Source organism: Rosa chinensis, chromosome 4, assembly GCF_002994745.2.
Source record: "Rosa chinensis cultivar Old Blush chromosome 4, RchiOBHm-V2, whole genome shotgun sequence".
NCBI lineage: Eukaryota > Viridiplantae > Streptophyta > Magnoliopsida > Rosales > Rosaceae > Rosa > Rosa chinensis.
The window spans coordinates 44,737,807-44,758,880 of NC_037091.1; the positions used below are offsets into that span (position 1 = coordinate 44,737,807).

General features: G+C 38.7%; 2 protein-coding genes and 2 long non-coding RNA genes across 4 annotated transcripts; 1 reads left to right on the forward strand and 3 right to left on the reverse strand.

Annotated features, from left to right (window-relative positions):
- Nucleotides 1–819: 819 nt before the first annotated feature.
- LOC112195734 lies at nt 820–2,760 on the reverse strand. Its single transcript, XR_002934747.2, has 3 exons — nt 2,672–2,760; nt 1,678–1,775; nt 820–913 (listed from the first exon to the last, which is right to left on the reverse strand). It is a non-coding gene; the product is annotated as an uncharacterized LOC112195734 (long non-coding RNA).
- A 2,915-nt stretch (nt 2,761–5,675) lies between these two features.
- LOC112196125 lies at nt 5,676–6,175 on the reverse strand. The gene is made up of 3 exons (XR_002934995.2): nt 6,131–6,175; nt 5,896–6,046; nt 5,676–5,784 (listed from the first exon to the last, which is right to left on the reverse strand). It is a non-coding gene; the product is annotated as an uncharacterized LOC112196125 (long non-coding RNA).
- Nucleotides 6,176–14,005: 7,830 nt separating this feature from the next.
- LOC112197443 (F-box/LRR-repeat protein 4) lies at nt 14,006–18,122 on the forward strand. Its single transcript, XM_024338118.2, has 8 exons — nt 14,006–14,340; nt 14,443–14,661; nt 14,832–15,238; nt 15,551–15,736; nt 16,192–16,384; nt 16,752–16,828; nt 17,014–17,164; nt 17,511–18,122. Exons 1-8 carry the CDS (start codon nt 14,059–14,061, stop codon nt 17,805–17,807), a joined length of 1,812 nt encoding a protein of 603 aa, XP_024193886.1. The 5' UTR covers nt 14,006–14,058; the 3' UTR covers nt 17,808–18,122.
- Nucleotides 18,123–18,374: 252 nt separating this feature from the next.
- On the reverse strand, nt 18,375–20,095 carry LOC112197445 (squalene monooxygenase SE1-like). Its single transcript, XM_024338120.2, is given in 6 exon segments — nt 18,375–18,750; nt 18,866–19,001; nt 19,003–19,142; nt 19,235–19,510; nt 19,611–19,829; nt 19,943–20,095. Coding segments are annotated over 6 exon segments (954 nt in total). The 5' UTR covers nt 20,021–20,095; the 3' UTR covers nt 18,375–18,645.
- Between the last annotated feature and the right edge of the window lie 979 nt (nt 20,096–21,074).

Sequence of the window (21,074 nt, forward strand, 5' to 3'; positions counted from 1 at the left end):
ATTTTACATAAAAACATCTAAAATTTCAACCAATCAGCGACTATTTCCAAAAGCTGAGAAGGGTCATTTGACCCTTCTGGCCCTAATGTGCCTACGCCCTTGACAACAAGTCTTTCTTTTGTAAGTCGAACTCACAACCTCCAACTTACAAAGGAGAGACTATGCCATTAAACCAACTAGTATTGGGCATCAAATGACTTTTTATATTGCAAGCAATTGGGGGATTAAATTTTATATAGATTAAAGGTCGTATGTTTTCTTTTCTTCTTTGTAGTTGTTACATGTTAGAGCACGCTTGTACAGTTGTATTAGATGCATAGCAAGACACAATCATGTGAAAAAAAAAAAAAAAAATTATGTCAATATGTTATCTTCTTATTTTTTAGTTACGTTGGAGGAGAATCGAAGTATCGAACCCCTAATCTAGCATAATACTAACAATTTTTGCCCGCGCTATGCTGCGGGTTTTGTAGTTGATTAATTTAGCTGTAGTGGTATACAACAGTTGGATTGTTCTTAATATAAAAAATAGAACACATTGCTCATAATGACTAAATCTCCACATGATCTTCAATAAATCTCGTGTAAGCAAACATTCAAGTTGCTTTTGTTACCCCCAGCAATTAGAAGTAAATCATAAAATCAATCATGTATTCAGGTGATCAGATTTGAAAATTTTTAATGTTTGAAAGGGATGCTGCTACAGAAGCAAAATACAAAAGGAAAGAATGGTATTGAGGCTGTTGAAAAGTAATTACAACCTCTTAGATGAGTTTATAATTATGTTCTTTTTGTTAGCATCCACCTTAGCTGCTGCAACTTCTCTATCTTTAGCTACGGCTTCTTTCTTTCTTTATTTTCATAGACTCCACTCCATGGCTTTCATCAATGCATCAACTTTTTTCATCAGCATCTGGAAAAGTTATAATATGTATTAGTACATTTAGGTTACAGAGATATTGCATTGAGGTTACTTAATGGCACATATTATTATCTCTGACTTGGTGTGTTCACGAACATATTTTAATTTGATCTGTAATCCTGTATACAACCCTGGAATGATGTACTCTGTAGAATAAGGAAAGCAGATATGATGGAAAAGGCTTGCAGATAAAATCCCAACATTCTATATGACCATGCACTAAATCCTTGCTAACACGGGGTTTCAGTGCTCCATTTAACTCAACCTAAATAAAAGGAACAAATGTAGTTTTATTTATACTTTCAATTCACCTGTTGACATATAATAGGCTTAATATTCCTTCAGCATAAGTTTGTCATCAGCAGTGTTTTGATTTGGAAATGCCTTTTAGTAATAATGCTAAACAAAACAACCTACAGGTTCTTGTTCTATGTAATAAACTAACAATTATGAAGCAGAAATAATATGCACTGTACAATCTAAAACATCAGAAAGCAATTGTACTACAGGACTGTTTAAATTTTAAGATATCAAGAAGATCAAGTGTGCTTATTATGGCATGTGGAACTGAATAGGAGCATGCTTTCTGAGGACTTACCATCAAATAACAAATTCATGACAGTAACATGTGTAGCTACTTCATATATAGCATGACTTTTCAAGGGAGCATCGTATCCATGCAAAAGGATTAGTATGTGATGCTTATTGTGTAAAAAAAAAAAACTATAAAAAAAATTTGTCCACTTCAACTTTACCTGAATTGGTTCTTTCTCAAACGGCTCTGTAGTTCAAAGATTGTCCAAATTGTAGGAAGCTCTAGCATTTTCTTCAAGAGCACGAACTATCACTTTCCCTGAAAAAGTGAAGATGACTATTACAAACCTAAAAACCCACAAAAAGAAAATCTATCGTCCCACATCAATGAAGGGCTTGATCACTGTGCACACACTGTGAACATTGTAACATATGAAAGATTTCAAAGTAGTTTCAAAAATTTACAACAGGAAATACAAAAATAGAATTCATTATCCCTAAAAGCTGAACTAACAAAAAAAATATCAAACAAATTTGAACTGGCCAAACACTAGCTCACTTACCATAAGATACCATTCAAAACAATTTATAGCATAATTCAAAGGTGATCACAAACTTGAGCAAAAATATCCTAACTGACCATAAAGCAAAGGGTCCTGCAATCCAAAATGCAACAATGGTAAGAATACAGCTCTCTTTTCTGCCACCTAGTTTGAGAAATATTGCCTTTTGAGGCAGAAAGCCAGTTAAACAATAGACTAACTGACCAGCCATCTCATAGGCTACCACCAAGTTACGTAGAAAACAGCTAATTTCAATTCAGTTAATCAAGAAATGAACTTCAATATTCTAAACTTTCCAACAGACAATTTCTGGAATTGTCACCATATTAGCTCATCGGACTGACGAATTAATCTTCATTTCTGCTAACTAACCACAGAATGAAAAAAAATAATGGACCTGGAAGTATCAAGAAATCATAGATATACATAAATCTATTGCTAGTAGCAGCAGTATAAATCTTTTCCTCAAACCTAACAGTAATTTATCCACTCAGCAGTGTAATCATAAGCTTCATACTAACTGTTCTGAGCCTCTAATTGCTTTTTACCATTTGTGTACAGATCACATTCATGACTTGTATGCAATAGCAAAACATCGTATAACTTTTGATAGTTCAAACATAGTCGGAGAAGGAAAAAAAAGCTACCTTACATAAGCATACAACGTCCAAGAGCTGAGCAATTTTTACAATCCAGCAGTTCTAGGAGCTTTGTATCGCAACTTCCTATTATGAACTTCCTGCAAAGCACACAATTGACAATATCAAGCATTCAAAATGGAAAACACTGCTTTAACCAAATCCGACTCAATTTGGTCAATAATTGAATCAATCGTTATCAAGGTAACGAAGCCTGCAACAACAATCACAACGTTTGTGATCAGTGATAGGGTGATGGGGAGCACAATCTTCATTACTACGAAGTAATTTAGGTACACGTACATATAGTTCAATACGTAAGAGATATTTCACTAATGCACAACATGGTTATCAGCCAAAAAGGAAGCATAAGAAATAAGGCCAGTCCCTAAGACAATGAGTGATGCTACATGGTGCTTTAACTAATTAAAAGTATGCCAGCCTCACTACACTGAAGATGTGAATTACTGAAGGGTGTCTCTGTCTTACTTATGATCATGGATGTAGACACATAAGCAAGGGAAGCCAAACACATACAAACACACACCTCTTTTCCTGCTAAAAGTTATCCCCCAAACTCGATCTAAATTTTCGAATCCACCTCTCCTGAAACAAACCCAAACTCTTCCCCCGAAGTCCACCACAATCTTGAATCCCTCCTCTTCTTTTTCCCACCCCCCAGCAACCTACGACGACATCAAATCAAAAATTGAAAATCTCAAATCTGGCAAATAAGCATAGAAAACCAACCTCTCCTACGTATCTCAGATCCTGATTGATGCAGTCGATACTCACTTCTATCGGACAGCTTGATGGCCGCCACACCTGTATCTTAGAGCCTCTCTCTCTCTCTCTCGCTACATTCTTCGGGGGCAAAACCGTCATTCCACTGCTGATATGTAATGTTCCTAAGAACAGTACAGTTACAGGAGCTCTAGTATATAGTAAATAAATTCAGAGTGTCTGGTGTTGAGGCTGCTGATTCAATGCTTGTCTCTCTATCACTGTGAAAGCAAGAAGTTATAAAAGGTGTGAAAGAATTTATGAGTGGAAAAATGGAGTTGAAATGTATGTAGCCTATCTACATTAAATAGCAAGGCTAGAATTCATTTAAACTGAAAATACAGAAGCAAATCAACACAGACAGTTAATATGTTGGCAGAAAGTTAAATGGTTTTTCATGATAATTAAGCAAAGCTGTATAATACATGCTGCCCCAAATATTTAGATATGAATTAACAGTGATTCTTTTGATCTTATCTTTATTAGGCTAAAAAAAAAAAACGGAATTTAGATGGGTAATAGCATCTAATATGTTGATGCAAATATATATAATTTTCATACATCGAGGCTTTGGTATCTCTGTTAGGATGACGGAGCCATCTTGAATATTCTCATCAACCCAAACCACTCTTTGATACTATGATAAACATGTTTTCCATGATAATTAATATGAAAAACATAGGTTCTAATGTTCACGTAGAGTTACTTACAATTATTTATATATGAGATATATGTATGATGCAGCATATATATATGTGTGTGTGTAGTGAATGTATACACAGGAATCATATGGCATATGAACTTGAGCTTCAAGTAGTACTGGTTCGATGATTATTGTTAAGCTAGTCATGAGTAATGTGTATAACTATATGGTGATAGCAATAATCTGATCACATGCAATTTTTGGCAGACTCAATCATAATGATCATAGTGATAGCTGTAGAGTTAATTGGACAAATTGACCATAATATAATTGGATCATGCACAGATTTACTGAATCAAATTCACATGCTTTTTCTTTTGAACAGTCCAGTATTCTAGCTTTGTGGTAGGAAACTGCATAATTATATGTTCGATCAAGAGGATGATCGATCTGAATGACATATATGCCCCACCCAATTCTACCTGATTTCTCCATAATTCTACTCAAATATGTAGAGCTAATTACTGTTCTAAAAATATGCGTCTTAATTCTCAAGGCATATATATATATATATATATATATATATATATATATATATATATATATACCTAGCTAACTTATCTCTAAATTATAACCTTTAATTTCCAACAAAAGTACAGCACACAGACACACACACATATCACTATCTTTGAAAACAAATTCTCAACATAGACCTTGTTTCAACACATTAATCTATAATGGTTTCAACACATTAACTTATTCTCAGGGTAGTCCTAGTCCTTGTACCAGAGTAGCTTAATCTGAAGACACCTATAAACTAATCTGATCTGCTACACCTTGCACTTCAGAAATTCCACAAAACAAAAAGTAAGACAAAAGAAATAGCAAAACAAAACAAATTCAGACCCTCAATGAAGCTCTAAGCTCTCAATTATATGGCATAAAAATGTAATCTTTCCCTTTCTATAAACCGAATTTTCAAACTTTCTCTTACCAAAACACCCAATTCAGATCCTGAAGTATTGTGACAATCAATCCACTCACACACAACAATCAAACCCAAAACAGACCAATTGAATCAAATGCCAACAAACTGTTTCCACAACCAAATGAAAATATGAGAGATAAAGAATCAAACTTTGGGAAGTTTTGCTCACCTAGGTTTTGGTCAAACCCCAGAAGTCTACAGCCTCATGGGGATTTCCACTTTCCCAACTCCTTCCCACTTGAGGAGGCAAAGAATACTACAAACAAATCAAAACAAAAATTGAAGCTTTAAACAATTAATCTAAAGTGAAAAACGAATCAACTAAAAACAGAGGAAAAGGGAAAAAAATTGCCTCGGTGTTTCGCACCTATTACCACGAAGAAGACATGTCACTTATTGTGCATGGACTCATCAACCTTTGAAGAACATCTGCAACCATCATGGATGAATTTAATCAAGAAACCCAGATATCTACATAACTTGAAAATGTAGACAGAAATTGAACACAACAGCACATGTAAATCCAAAAACCACCTAACAAAGAAACCGTAAATCAAAGGAACACAGACACAATCATGACATGCAACATCAGAAATGGAATTAGCCGCAAATCGGTTGCAAGTAATGTTGCCGAAAATCCTCAAATGCAAATAAAAACCCACTCTTGCAATTGGTGAATGATAAGCACTTATCCTCTCATAAACAAAAATAACCTGCTAGATTAAACATCATGTTACCAATATATCAAAATCCACATCATAACCGCACTAAATACACAGATCAGTACATCAAATAGCTCAAAAAGACACATGAACAAAACTCACCAGTGATCAAAGGTATGGCAGAAGAAAACCGCTTCAAAAAGACAACCTCGTAACTTTAAATTGGACCAGCATATATCAAGGGGTCACTTTCTCTTCTTTGATGACGTATAATTATAGATCCACCCAGCCAAGACCATGAACATGTAATGCTCTGTGCTTATAACACAATTGCAAGTGTAAGCATACGCGTCAGTAAGTACATATTTGTGCTGATTGTATCAAGTTAAAATCTTACCAAGTTTTGATCAGTGCTGATGTTGATGGGTAATCCTGATGTCGGCGAAGAGAAAAGGGTGATGTTGGCTTCCGGAAACGATAAAGCAGTGGACATGTTGCTTATCCAGCTTCCTGACCAACAAAACAAAACTGAATAATCCAGCACTTTCTGCAAATCAGTTCAATTAAACACCATAAACCAAAATTCATTTAGAGAAATCAAATAGTCAGAAACCCTCTCACTCTTTTTCAAACTATAACGAACTGATCATAAAGAAACTTATCTAAAAGATGCAACAAAAATTACATCAAAAAGCAATCACAAAATCAAAATGACAAAAGATGCTGATAAGAAAACAATAAATCAAACCCAAATTCACAGATCAAAAGTGAACAATCAAAAGCAAACAAACTACAAAAACTTAACTTTTCCTTGTTTGAAACACACTACAATCAAATCCAGAAACAATTTCAATCAGAAAATTTAAGATTAAAAAAATATTTTCCACTTGTTTTCTCTCAAGCAAGCAAGCTAAAGTTTCTGGTCTCTCTCTTCTGCTTCTTTTCCTTCTTCCCCCGTCCTCTTCTCCCTCTCTTTTTCTGTGTGCTCAACGAACAACAAAATCCCAAAAGAAAAAAAAATTCATCAGGTCTAATATGAAATAGAAACCCAAACTCTATCAAAAGAAACTGTAACTCTATCAAGCTTTGATCGATAACCAAACCTGATAATCTGGAAGGCTGAACGTTATCAAGAAGAACCCAAACTCTATCTAGCTTTGATCGATCAGTAAACCCAATAATCTGGCTCAGCAAATATTACTGTAGATAGACACCTCTCTCCGTGTAGATAGAGACTTCCAGATTTACACAGGGAAGATCGAATCCGAATTGTAGATGCCAACAAACAGTACCATCTCCTTCGCTATCTCAGGTGTCGAGAAGAAAGACGCGGGAGTTTTGAGACGGTAAACAGGTGTCGGGCAACAGAGATGAAGCAGGGACAAAATCGGCTTTTCATCCATGACCGGCTCGGCTAGAGCCGTCACTTCAACAATGCTTAGGAATAGTGCCTATGAACAGTAACCCACCTTTAGTATATAGTAAATTTCTTTGTTAATTTACCAGATTTACTTTTCCTTTTTATATAAAATCGATGAAAACCCAGCAAGAAAAAATGTCGCAACGTATGCATTTTCATCTATTCAATCAAAAAAAAAATATGCATTTGCATCATCACATTAGAAATGACATTTTGCACATGTGAACTGCTTCTGTTTGTCCTAAAAAGTTATTAGGTTAAAATAGTAATTTTCAAATTATTTATGAGAAAAAATTTAGCAATTGTCCATAAACTATTGTTTCAAGACCAATTTGATATCAGAGAGCACATAAAGTTCAAATGATTCATGCGCATAATTATTTTTCAAAGATTTATTAATGATAAGTCTTAACCCTAGCAAGAACAATGAGAGCTCTCGCTCTCTCTTCTCTACGGCGGCTGCCAACCCTAGGGTTGCGTCTTCCGATCAATGATGGTGCTCATGGTACCTGGCTGTCGAGTTCTCCGAACTCGTGGATCTCCTCTGTCCAACCTCTTGGTTGTTGCACCCAGATCTCGTCGATTCGTCGATGGGATTTCATCACTACTGTTTGGCGTGTTGTGGTTTGTACTCCGGCAGGTCGCAGAAGGAGGCTGCTACTCCATGTATTGGTGGATCCAAATCGACTTTGGGATCCCGGATCCGTGGGGTGGACTCCACAACAATCTTTGGGTCGGCAGGGAGAACTGGGTTGCAGCGAGATTGCCTCTGAGTTGTTCCGGCGATTTATGGAATGGTCAAACCCTTCCCGATCTGGAATATGCCATGCTACGTCGATGATGCGGGATTGTTGTTCAGCGGAGTGGGGACGCGGCTCCGGTGTGACTGCATTGGGTAATGTTCCAGTTTTCAAGCCTATCTCGATGGTTCTCTTCTGTTCCCAACATTGGGACTTCCAGTCAGCGGGGTGGCGACACCCTACAGAGGTGGAATGGCGGTTCCGAGTGGTTGGATGCTGGAGGAGGCAGCAGCGCGGAGTAATGGGTGGCGGCAAGTTGCAGCCTGTTTGGGTGCCCAGAGCAGATTATGCCTGGCTTGGATCATTGTGTTGTCTTTAATGGTCCTGCTGCGAGCTGTGATTATTAGGCCTATTCACCATTGGGCTCGCATTTGGGATCCTGGGGGAGTCCCCTCTCCACAGAGGGGTTCTGGTTACTCTCTAGATATGTTAGGATGGGTTTCTTCTTTACTCCTAACATTGTCTTGGTTACTTGGGTTACTAGCGCGTTTTCCTAGGGTATTCACATTTAGGTTGTTGTATGGTAACCATGGCTTGATTTTGGCGTGGCCCTTACGGGCAAGTCATGAATTGTAATTACCTACTTTTGATTATTAAAAGGCTTGACGTCCTTCAAAAAAAAAAAAGACCAATTTGATATCCAAACTCTCAAACATACCAATGTAATACCTAAAGTCTTATATTGACAACGATGTGATATTTCCATATAAATTCCGTGACGGCTCCATCTATTTGCTGACGTGGCAAGCACGTAAGCCCCCAAAAAAGGATAAAATGACCAATTTACCCTTTTCTTTTGTTAATTCATTTTTTCTTTCTTTTCTTCCTTCTTCCTCTTATACTTTTCTTTTGTATTAAATACTAGTTACTCCCTATACTTATAGAGTTTTGTCGTTTCAATCCCTGACGTTCGAATTTCACCTAAAAACTCCTCAAACTCTCAATTTTCTCACAATTAGTCCCTGTTGTCAAGCTTCGTCCAAATTAACCGTTAAATTGCTGACGTGGCATCTATTTCACTTCAAAATGTCTATTTTACCCTCAATTGTTTTTTTTTTTTTTAAACTCTATCTCTCTCTCTCTCTCTCTCTCTTTCCTTTTTACCTCTTCTTCTTCCTCCAGGCTGTCTTTCCTCCTCTGTTTATCTCCATCTTCTTCTTCTAAAAGCAAACCCAAACTCAGCTATGTCTTTCTCTCTCTATCTCTTCTTCTTTGGAGATGAATATGCCTGACAAACATTGCCGGATTTCACTATGTTTTTCTCGCATTAATTTATTCAATTTCATGGCAACAACCATATCTACTACTACTACTCTCAAAGCTCACCCCCATCAACAGCCAACCACCAAACCCAGACGCTGCAACAACAACAACAACAATAACAACCTGACCCGAAAGTTCGACCCGCCAACGATTGTCTCTCTCGAGAACTCCTGGTGTTGTCCTGCCTCAAAACCAATCCCGACCCATTCTTGTCTCGGCGGACTACCCATTCCAGAAACGATCAGAGCTCTTGACCAGTTTCTGCACCTCGAATACCCGAAGCCACGACCCAGACAAAACTCCTTCGTCCGGCCACCTCTCCACGCCGGACCACTGGCATTCTTCTCGGCTCGTCATCGCCGACGTGCCTATGGTGATGGATCATCCATGCACGATTCGTGAAGGGAGTTTCAAAGCTCAGAAGGTGCGAAGCTCTTCCGGCAATTTCTGACTTTCCGGCGACTCCGGCCACCTTCTTCTAGGTTGTCTGAGGTACGAAACGAAATCCTCTCGACGATTTCTGCATCTGTGTATAATTAGTTTTCGATTTTGGTTGGGTTTGATGGACTGATGTTTTGGGTGTCTTCGGCCTCGTTGGCGTTGCCGTGCACGACAACGAATTCTGGAACGTCTGGGCTTTGTTTTTGATGATGGTTCTCGTCCTAAAACACTAATCGGTGCTTGGTCCAATTAATCTCACGATTTGGGTAGTGGAAGAGTAGCCGAGCTTTTGATTTCTGGTTATGATGCTTTTGCTATGAGTTTGTGTTTGAAATTGAAGGTAAATTGAAGTACTGCTTGGCTTTCATTTAGTATTAAGGTCAGTTGGGTTATGTTTGGAAATTTTGAGGATCATGAGAGTGTTTGAAATTCTGGTTGTTCATGTTGATGCTTACTGTAATTCGTGTTATGAGATTGAGGAATTGGACTTGGTTTCAATCTTGGATAACTAGTTATAACATGCAAAATTGAGTTGTTATGATTTTGAGAAGCATAGTTTATGTACTGTTGTACTGATTGGAATGGAACCAAGTACTTCAGAAGCACTTCAGATCCACCAAAATAGCGTCACGCCGCCGAGGACTACCCACATGGGACGTTAACATTAGTTTAGGGAAGAGAGAGAGAGAGAGAGAGAGAGAGCCTGGAAGAAGAAGAGGTAAAAAGGAAAAAGGGCAAAAAAAAAAAAGGTAATTGAGGGTAAAATAGACATTTTGGCGTGAAATGGATGCTAAATCAGCAATTTAACGGTTAATTTGGATGGAGTTTGATGGCAGGGACGAAATGGGAGGAAATTGAGAGTTCAGGGACTTTTTAGGTGAAATTCAAAGATTAGAGACTGAAACGACAAAATTCTATAAGTATAGGGAGTAACCAGTAATTAACTCTTTTCTTTTCTAAATCAAGCCATATAAGGCCAAATTTCAGGGTTTATTAAATCTAAAACCATGAAATATATCTCTCAATAAAGAACGCGCTTGCACGCGCCTGAAGAAAACAAAGAGATCTTCATCCTTGTCCGGCGGCGAGCCTTTTTGCCTTCGTTGGACGGGTCTTTGTCGTCCCTGCTTGGGTTTGAGGCCGGCCTCCTCGATTGATCATCTAAATTGAGGAGATTGCGGCGGTGTGTGAGTTGAGGAATGGGAGAGATCACAGCGGCTATCGGGGGTGGTGGCGTGGCGTGGCGTAACTAGGTTTGGACCGGCGACCGTGGCTGATCCGATCTCTTTGGTGTCTGATCTGGAGTGCTCCTGGTGGCTCAATCTGGGTTGGAATCGGTTTCAATCTAGGAAAGATTCTGATATGGGGAAGGATCTGGCGTGATCTGGATTTGATTTGGCTGAGGTGGTCGTGTGGCGGAGAAGATGGCAGGTCGGGGGTGGCCGTGCTGGGTTGGAGACAGGCTTCGATGGTGGGCTGTGGTCTTCTCACTTTCTTGGCAGAATGGCTGGTGCTCGGGTTTGGGCCTAAGTTTAGAATTTGGGCCCAATCAGGGCTGGTCTGTGGGTTTGGGCTCATCTCTTGGGCTTTGACCTGGCAGTTTTTTTATTTTTACTTAAATGCTGTTATTTCTTTTAGGGAAAATTCCACAAATGGTCACTCAACTATGACTCATTCGACACTTTGGTCACTCAAGTTTCAAATATATCACTTTGGTCACTCAACTATTACACTGTCAATCACTTTAGTCACCCAAGGAGTTTTTTTCCTCATTTTAATCACTTCTCCCAATCATTCTAATACATATTTCTCAATTTTTCACAATTGGTTGGATGAAAATATCATTAATATTGTGGCAAATAATTTTTTTTTCTTAAAAAAAATTAACAAAGTGACTAAAGTAATTGACAGTGTAATAGTTGAGTGGCCAAAGTGATATATTTAAAACTTGAGTGATCAAAGTGTCGAATGAGTCATAGTTGAGTAACTATTTATGGAATTTTCCCTTTCTTTTATGTTGTTTAATTTGGTGGCGCTTTTTGCGAGCAATAAGTCCTTACTGTTTTCATGTAGGGCAAGTTGGGCTATATGTCTATGTATGCACTCAATGTGCCTTGTCTGCTCTAAGTAGGTGGCGAGTACCTTGCTTTGTCAAATGGTCGCTGCCTCCTAGTGGCAGGGTGAGACTAAGTGTCGTCGGATTTATCCTCCGGCGGCAACATAGTAGGAAAGTTGTGCGTACGGTAATTATGCTATGTTGTAATTGAGTTACATTCGAGTTATCTTTCCGTTATGTCACCGCTATGTCAAAGAAAATAAAGCAGCCAGTAGTGCGCTCTTTGCTAGTTGGTGTCTAGTTGAATACAATTGTTTGGTACGTAGAGACGCATGACATTATTTCAGAATTATGCTTATTGTAATAAGGGGTTTAGAGACTGATAGCCGCAAAAACCAAACAAGCAAACAGATGGAGATTGAATACAAACACAGCCCTGAATCAGGCGGTATGTGAAAACCATAAGAGGAGGGATTTGGGGATTTGGCTCTTTCTATTGTTTTTTTTTTTTTTTGCTTTTTTGGGTTTTGTTGTTCATTTGTAAACGGAAGCTATAATTGTCCATCTACTACATAGTTGGGACGGGCGCTAGGGATTGGGATTCGTCATCCTTAACGAAGCTAAGGATCTTCTGATCACTTTGACTTGGTGAGCTCATCTAAAACCTCCAAAACCCAGAAACCCAAAACCCAAAAACCAGAACCAACCAAAAAGACACAAACTTTAGCAGAATTCCACAAAGCCAAGCAAGACCCTTGATTGATCAAGTGCACACATACCTTACAACCCAAAGATCCCTTGTCACATTACAGATATAGATGATGATTCAATACATGTGAACATTAACTACGATATCATGTTTGCTACAGATTCTTTACTTGGTGAAAGGAATATATACATTCTTGATAGACAGCAAATGAATATTCACTAACAAGTAAAAACATACTTGCAGACCATGCAACAAACATGTAAACTTTCGAAAAATACATGTAAGGAGGGGTTCTGAAATATAGATCACAGCCTACTGACTAGCAATAGTTGCTGCTATGCACAAGATCTACACTGAACTTGAGATTCCGGGACAACTCGTGCAACTTGAATGGCTACTAAAGAAAAGCTGATCGATTAGTTTGTTTGAACTCTGATTATCGGAAACGGGTCAAGTCCGATGACTGAAAGAGCAGTGACCTAGTTCAAGAAAGAAACTGTAAAACTAGAAAAGAGAAACTGCAAAGCAAACCAAGAATGAGTTGGACCCATCAATTTCAACCCTCCCAATATCAAACACATCATCCTCATCGTAATCCAATCCATCGCCGCCGCTCGACTTCTCCACAAGAATCGGGCAATTGAAGATTTGTTCACAATCTGTAGCAGTTTCTTTTCAAGATTCAAGTTTTGTTCATACCAGTTTTTCGTAGCAATTCTTTCTCAAGATTCAATCTTCAAGCTTTTCATCAATGGCGTCTCCAAATCAAAGCCTATACTGCTGTTTCCGTTCGACTCGATGAAACCAATTATCACATTTGGGTTTTTCAGATGCATCACGACCTTCGTGGCCATGGTTTTTTGAAATATGTTGATGGGTCTCACCGAGAGAGAGAGAGAGAGAGAGAGAGAGATTATGCGCTTCGTCTTTTTTTTTTTTAATTAGTCAGTAGTGAAAGACTATTCTGCCTTTGATAAAAATATCACATACGTGACACGTACTTGCTACGTCAGAAAATAGTTGGAGCCGTTACAGAATTTGGACGGAGATATCATGTTGATGTCAATATAAATCTTTGGGTATCACATTGATACATTTGAGAGTTTGAGTATCAAATTGGTCTTGACACAATAATTTGGAGACGGTTGCTAAATTTTTCTCATTATTTATTTAGGAAAATTTTTTTTTTTTTTTGAAATGTTAGTTAGTCAACTTTTGAGTTCTTGAATATTTACAAAAATTGAAACTTTTATATCCATCTGACACGTGCACTTTCTTCTTTCATAACTTCATTCAAATAGCTTTCCTAGATAAGAAATCTGCCACCAAGATAATAGGAAAGGAAACCCGACCCGTTTCCACAGCTGCCTTAAATCCGGAGAGTAACAAAAGTACCTTGCCAATTAATGGTGCCAAAGCAAAGAAGGTCAAAAGTGAAAAGGTCGTTGGCTTCACAGAAAATGGCAGTTTACTCCGAAACCGCAAGGGCATTCCCGACAATTCACTCCCCCAGCTTAACCGCCGACTCCGCCGAATACCCCCTCGACCCATCAATATATAAAGCGCATTTTTCACTTTCTTCATTCCAAAATCAATCAAAATCAAAATCGGAAACCCGGAAAATAATTCCGATCAAATGCGACCGATGCGAGGCCGAGGCCGTGATCGGATCAACACGTATCTTCCCGACGAGCTCGTCGTCGAGATCTTCCGGCGCCTTGACTCCAAGCCCAGCCGCGACTCCTGCTCTCTCGTCTGCAAGCGCTGGCTGGGACTCGAGCGGCTGAGCCGCACCACCCTCCGAATCGGCGCCACCGGCAACCCCGACCTCTTCGTCAACCTCCTCTCCCGCCGCTTCGTCAACGTCCGCCACGTCCACATTGACGAGCGCCTCAACATTTCTCTCCCCGTTCACCTCGTAATTATTGGCTCTTACCCAATCGAATCCCTAATTTCGAGTTTCAATCTGGAAATCGTTTCTTTCTGACGAAACGTTTTGGTTTTGGTTTTGTTTCTGAAGGGGAGCCTGGCGAGGAGGCGCGGGAGTTCTTCGAGTTATAGTAAGAGTGAGGACGATGGGATTGAGACTCATAGCTTATCCGACGCCGGGATGGTTGCTCTCGGTGAAGGCTTTCCGAAGCTCGAAAAGTTGAGCCTTATCTGGTGCTCTAATGTTTCCAGCGTCGGATTGACCTCGCTGGCTGATAAGTGTAGGCTGTTGAAATCATTGGATTTGCAGGTAAATATTTCTTGGCATTGTTCTGTATTTAGTTTTAGAGTTCAATTCCAATGCTTTCGGCTTCTCATTGTATTAAGGATCAATTCTTGCTTGACGCTTTGTATTTGATGTACATTTAGAGAACTAAATGCGGCAGAAGCTGAGTTTTTTATGTACTTTTTATCGGGCAGGGTTGCTATGTGGGAAATCAGGGTGTGGCTGCTGTTGGGCAGTGTTGCAAGCAGCTTGAAGATTTGAATTTGCGGTTTTGTGAGGGATTGACTGACGTTTGTTTGGTAGAGTTAGCCAGTGGTGTTGGGAAGTCATTGAAGTCACTTGGCATTGCAGCTTGTGTAAAGATAACTGATACTGCATTGGAAGCAGTGGGGTTGCACTGCAAGTCTCTCGAGAGCATGTCGTTGGATGCAGAGTCCATTCACAACAAAGGGGTGCTTGCTGTGGTCCGAGGATGTCCTGCTTTGAAAGTTTTGAAGCTACAATGTATAAATGTCACGGATGAGGTTTTGATAGCTGTGGGAAATTGTTGTTCGTCTTTGGAGTTTTTGGCTCTGTATACCTTCCAGCGGTTTACCGATAAGTTAGTACTTATTATTCCTCGTGATGATGTTTTCAAATTTAGTCGTTCATTTGGATAGAAATGGAACTTACTTTGAAAATCAGACATGAGTTTGTTATTTTCTTTCTGTTCTGAGTTTAAAATAAGTTGTTTTTCAAAAGAGTGCTGAACCCCTGCTTAGGTTTACACTAATTCCACCTAAATGCATGCGATAAGAACCAACATGAACGGAACATGATGGAGTTCTTATGTCTTTTTCATTTTATCAGTTCAGCTGATACAGTTAAGTAACTCTATTTCTTTTTTATTTATTTTGCATATGCTACAATGCAGAGGGTTACGTGCTATTGGGAATGGATGTAAGAAGCTAAAAAATCTTACTCTAAGTGACTGCTACTTCCTGAGTGACAAGGCTTTGGAATCAATTGCAATTGGCTGCAAGGAACTTACACATCTTGAAGTGAACGGTTGCCACAATATCGGCACTTTGGGTCTAGAATCCATAGGGAAATCTTGCCCGTATGTTCCCCTCACAACTGAACTCAAATTGGTATTTTAGGTGGTAATACATAGATGCTTTGAGTAGTTTTCATTGATGATGTCGTATGGATATGTTTTGCGTGAACATTCAACAGTTGGTAATCCTCGTGCTGGAAAATTATCTACGTCCAGCAGTTATATCCTGCAAAGTTAATACTATATGTTCATTTCGGTTGGGGGATTTAATGGTTATGTTTTTAAGTACAATGAGGTAAACATGGTTTCAACTATGCCGAGTAAATTGCCATACCACGTCTTCCATTAGCAAGGGTTTCATAAACTCAGTCATATGTTCTTGAATTTTCCGTTAGATTCTGCAATATTCTGCTTCATCATCAGAGTAATTTCATGCAATCCAATGGTCATACTTAGTTACACTTTTGTTGGTTCCTTCTGAAATGACTGGTTAATCCACAACTCTTTAATGTGTGCAGGCGTCTTACTGAATTAGCATTGTTGTACTGCCAGAGGATAGGCAACTTTGCGCTTAGTGAGATTGGACGTGGCTGTAAGTTCTTGCAAGTTCTTCACTTGGTAGATTGCTCAAGTATCGGAGATGAAGCCATTTGCAGTATTGCTAAAGGCTGCAGGAATTTGAAGAAACTTCATATTCGTCGATGTTATGAGGTACTCTCCCCCATTCACTTTCTGTATGTTCATATCCATACAGAAGCTATTAACCATTCATTTACCACATATGCTATTAACCATCTTGCCAAGATTTCCTGGTTACTCAATGTAGATTTAGTTAATTTTCTTGCACTTTAGGTTGAGGGTGTGCTAAAAAATTTGAAAGTTTAGAACATAAGTTTGGTTCTGTTTTCGAATAATATTTCCTTTTCAAAAATGTAATAATTTTCTGAGAAGGGTTTGTGTAATCAATTCTTTTTAAAGATATTGTATGGAAACTTTTGAGTTATTTACTTCTGATATATTTTCTTCGGGACTTCTTTGACTGATCGGTCACATTTGACATTTTTTTTTTCTGGTCTAGATTGGAAACAAGGGAGTTGTAGCAATTGGAGAGCATTGTAGGTCTCTAACCGACCTTAGCCTCCGATTTTGTGACAGGTAAAATTTTCTTCGCAACGTTTGTATATTCTTTCTTTAGTTCTTGTTAACATACTATTTCTTTAACCTCAAGTTGATGCTTGTTTAGTCTGTTAATTGGGAATTCGCTGTTTCAAAGTCTCTGTGTATCCATTTATTGAATATTAGTGTCTCTAACATATCATATTCTTTCTTTCTACTACTAGAGTGGGGGATGAGGCCCTCATTGCTGTTAGTCAGTGTAGCTCCCTACAATACCTAAATGTCAGTGGCTGCCACCAAATTGGTGATGCTGGATTGATAGCTATTGCAAGAGGTTGTGCAGAACTCACTTACCTAGATGTAAGTGTCCTGCAGGTGTGTTCCCTTTCTTTCTCTCTCTCTTCACCCTGCTCATTTTCTGCATGCGCCACATGCACACACGGCAACTATATTATTCTCTTTCATACATTCTATTTTGGCTAGTAGTCTTTTTGCTCTTTGTGCTACTAGTGGTTTGAAATTCCCAATGATATGCTCCTTACCATTTCTTGTGGAGGAGAAGTATTATTTAATTTACTTGTTTGTGAAGCCCTGGAGGCATCTTTAGTTTGATAGTAACAGTAGAAGTCTTGCATTTATGTATTGATGCACGTAGTATCTATGCAAGATATGTATTTTGGGCATTTATTTCATCCTGTTGTATTATTTCTTTATTTGCAAGAATTTGGGGGATATGTCATTGGCTGAATTAGGTGAAGGCTGTCCAAACCTCAAGGAGATTGTGCTGTCACATTGTCGTCAAATAACAGATGTTGGTTTAAACCATCTTGTCAAAAACTGCACAATGCTTGCATCCTGTCACATGGTTTATTGCCAAGGTATAACTTCTGCTGGAGTAGCCACCGTGGTTTCAAGCTGTCCCAACATAAAGAAAGTCCTGGTTGAGAAGTGGAAGGTTAGCCAGAGGACCAAAAGGAGGGCCGGCTCTATAATTTCTTATCTTTGTGTGGACCTGTAAAGTCCATGTAAAGTCCACTTACAGTTATCTACATTCACTGAAGCTGGCTTGCTGAATCCAGAACATGGAACAGGAAGACGTGTATAAGACATCTGGAGCCAAATCCTCGTTTCCCAAGTATAAGAGTAACCTTGCTTGGGTGTTCTGTATAAATTATATTTCTTTTCTTTTTTCCTTTTTGTTAATTTCTTTCGATTACATATGTTCCTTGTTTGTAAATCGAAATAAATGTTTGCAAGTATAAGAGAATTTTGTCAGTTGGCATGAATAACATTATATCTTCTTCAGCTATGAAAGTCAAACACCTTGTTCAAAAACACAATTTTTTCTTTCTTTTGTTTTTCTTTTCGTTTCTTTTTGAAATGCTGTAGTTGTACTGTCCATTCCTCAATGTGGAGACTTAATATCTCTATGGAATGGGAAGAACTTGAATACATCGGTTTTTACATTGTTTTCGTTAGAACTTGGTTTATGCTGATGAATGGTTCAGAATTTTTCTTTACATGATTCGGCAAAAAGAAGTGCAACTTGCTATGTAAAGTCAACTTTTAAAATTCAAGCCTGTTAATGACCAATCTTGGGTCATGATGGGATCTTGTATTTGCATTCTACTTTTTAAACAGAAATTGGGAGGGATTACAAAGTACCATGTGAGACCCAGCTAATTCCTATTACCCTAAATGAATCAAGAACATGTTTGGCTATCTTCTAATATTAGCATTGACCCCCCATCTTGATCTATACTTTTTGGGTGGAACTAGTGCTGCAATAAAATAAAAAGATCTGGCTAACAATTTTTCTTTCTTTAGATATAATCACAATACTAGTTTCCATTTCGTTAATGAACAGGAGGAGATCTGTAATATGCTGGTACTGTGGCAGGAAAGAACATCTGTCTAACTCCTTCACCTTTAATAATGGGGAATATGATGCCAGCTGCACTCTGAAAGTAGAAGACCAGAAAGATTTGTATAAGCAGCCAGTTATGTGTACATGAAAATGTGTAATTGACAAACATGTTTATAAGAAAGTGGTGGAAATTATTTTCATTGCCATACCAAGATCAATCGAATCCCAAGCCACATGCGTTTAGGTGAAGGGAATGGAAGCATTAAGCGGCCGACACCATAGATGGCAACAGCAAAGAAATGGAGAAACAAGTGCAGTGGCTGAGGGTTAAGACCAGAGAGGAGATACTGGTCCGTATGAACAGATGCCTCCAAAGCTCAAATAGCCAAAACATGCTTCACGCATTTCCTGTCTTGCTGGATCCGGTGATGCACAAAACACTTTGTACAGAGCACCTGCCAATGTGTTTATGGTAGATGATACAGGCTGCAAAACCAAGCACACTATCAGCAAAGAAGAAATCAAAAACAATGTCACATTGTAACAAACAATGGCATAAAAAAAGACACTTTAGTTACCTTGCGCAGTGTGTAGAATGATTCAAGGTAATTGCACAAAGCAGGTGCATCATTGAGATCATGTAGGGGTCTAAGAAGATCATGGAGAAGAACAATGTCTGAAAGAGCAACGGTCATTCCTCCTCCTGTTAAAGGGTGCCTCATGTTGAATGCATCCCCTAATAAAATTGCACCAGGAGTAGGGACAGGATTAGCAGCCATGCTTTTGTTTTGCATTGTTCTGATGTTTCTCTTCTCTACTGCGGCCATAAAAGCATTGTGCAGCTGTGGGGGAATCTAAAATACAAGTAGTCCTCAGATTAGTTCAGTCCAGGTGGGTATGTGTATCAACTATCAAGTGTAAACTAATCAAGTCAAGAAAGTTATTGAAAGATACCTGAGGAGCCACCACGGTTTTCAAATAGTTAGCCATTTCACCACTAGCTACTGAAGGTACTTTTGTTCCAGGTACATCCACCAAACAACGAACCTCGGTGCTACTGATAGGGTAAAAGAGGATGGGTGAAGGGTCGCCCAAAATCACATGTCCATGATTTGCGTGTGGAAGGTCACAGTTCTCCAAGATCAAACCAACAAAACAAGAGGGACTTTCAACCTGCAACAGTAACAAATAAATCTGTTGGTCTCACGAAAGAACAAACACTCCTGTGCGTGATAAATCTGAGTTCAAAATTATTGATTTTCCCAAGGTTGGTACCCCATTGTTACCTTTGGTGCACTGAGAGACTTGCGCAAATTTGAAAAGCAACCATCACACACGATTGTTAGTGGAGCATATGTTCTCATCTCCTCTCCAGCCTTGTTCTTGTAAATCACCCCTTTGACAATGCCCTTTTCGTCGATTAATGTTGTCACTGATCCTTGTGCAGCACGTCCTCTTCTTTATCTTTTTCTTTCTTTTCCTTTTCTTCCTCTCTTCCTCTGTCTTGCTGCCACGTGTCGCGCTTATCCTACTCTCCCATTTTGCTCTCTTAGAGACGAACAGTAGCCGACCCATCTATAGATTCCGTTCTTCTTTCTCTTCCTTACAGCCGACCTCCTCCTCTTCTCTCTATCTCTATAACCACAACCCATTTTTTTATCACTAGTTCATCACCATTCCTCAATTAAATTCCAACATTTTTGCAAGGATCCGGGTTTAGGTACAAGAGAGAGTATAAGTCCAAGCTAGTCATGCTCACTCTCTAGTGTAGTTGTGATTAGTCTTGGTCTCTTCCTCTTTTCTAACTCTCTTCTTGCTTTAATTTTTTTATAATTGATGAATTTCTTTGTGGGTATGTTGATGGATTGTGAGTAGTTTCTTATTTGGGTTTAGGGCTTGAAGCCCTAGCAATTTTTACCATGTAATGACATTAATTTTTTGTGCTTAATGAAAGTGTGTTGTGGTTTTTGTTCATGACTTTGCGTAATTTTCGATGGGAATTTATTATAGAAATTAGCCAATTTTATGACTAGTTCTTGTCCTCATCATGAAATTCATTTAATTAGTGGCTTGATTTTATGAATGAGCATGTTGTCTTGAGCAAATTGTTAGTCTCTAAAATTTGACTTAATGCCATTTTATGCATGTTAGGAGCCCTAGTCCGGTCTTAATGTGTGTGTGATGAGAATGTGAATGCCCTAGCCCAGATTTACTTTATTTTTGTACTATGAGAATGTGAATGCCCTAGTCTAGATTTGCATCATCACTCTAAGGCCCTAGTGCGGCTTAGAGTTAGGGATTGCGCCATTTCCCTTTTGTTGTGTGCCAAAATTGTGTTGTTATGGTAAACGTACGATTGCTAGAGTGGATGCCTTAGTACCCAAATTCCTTCCATTGTTTTCCAAACCTTTAAATTTC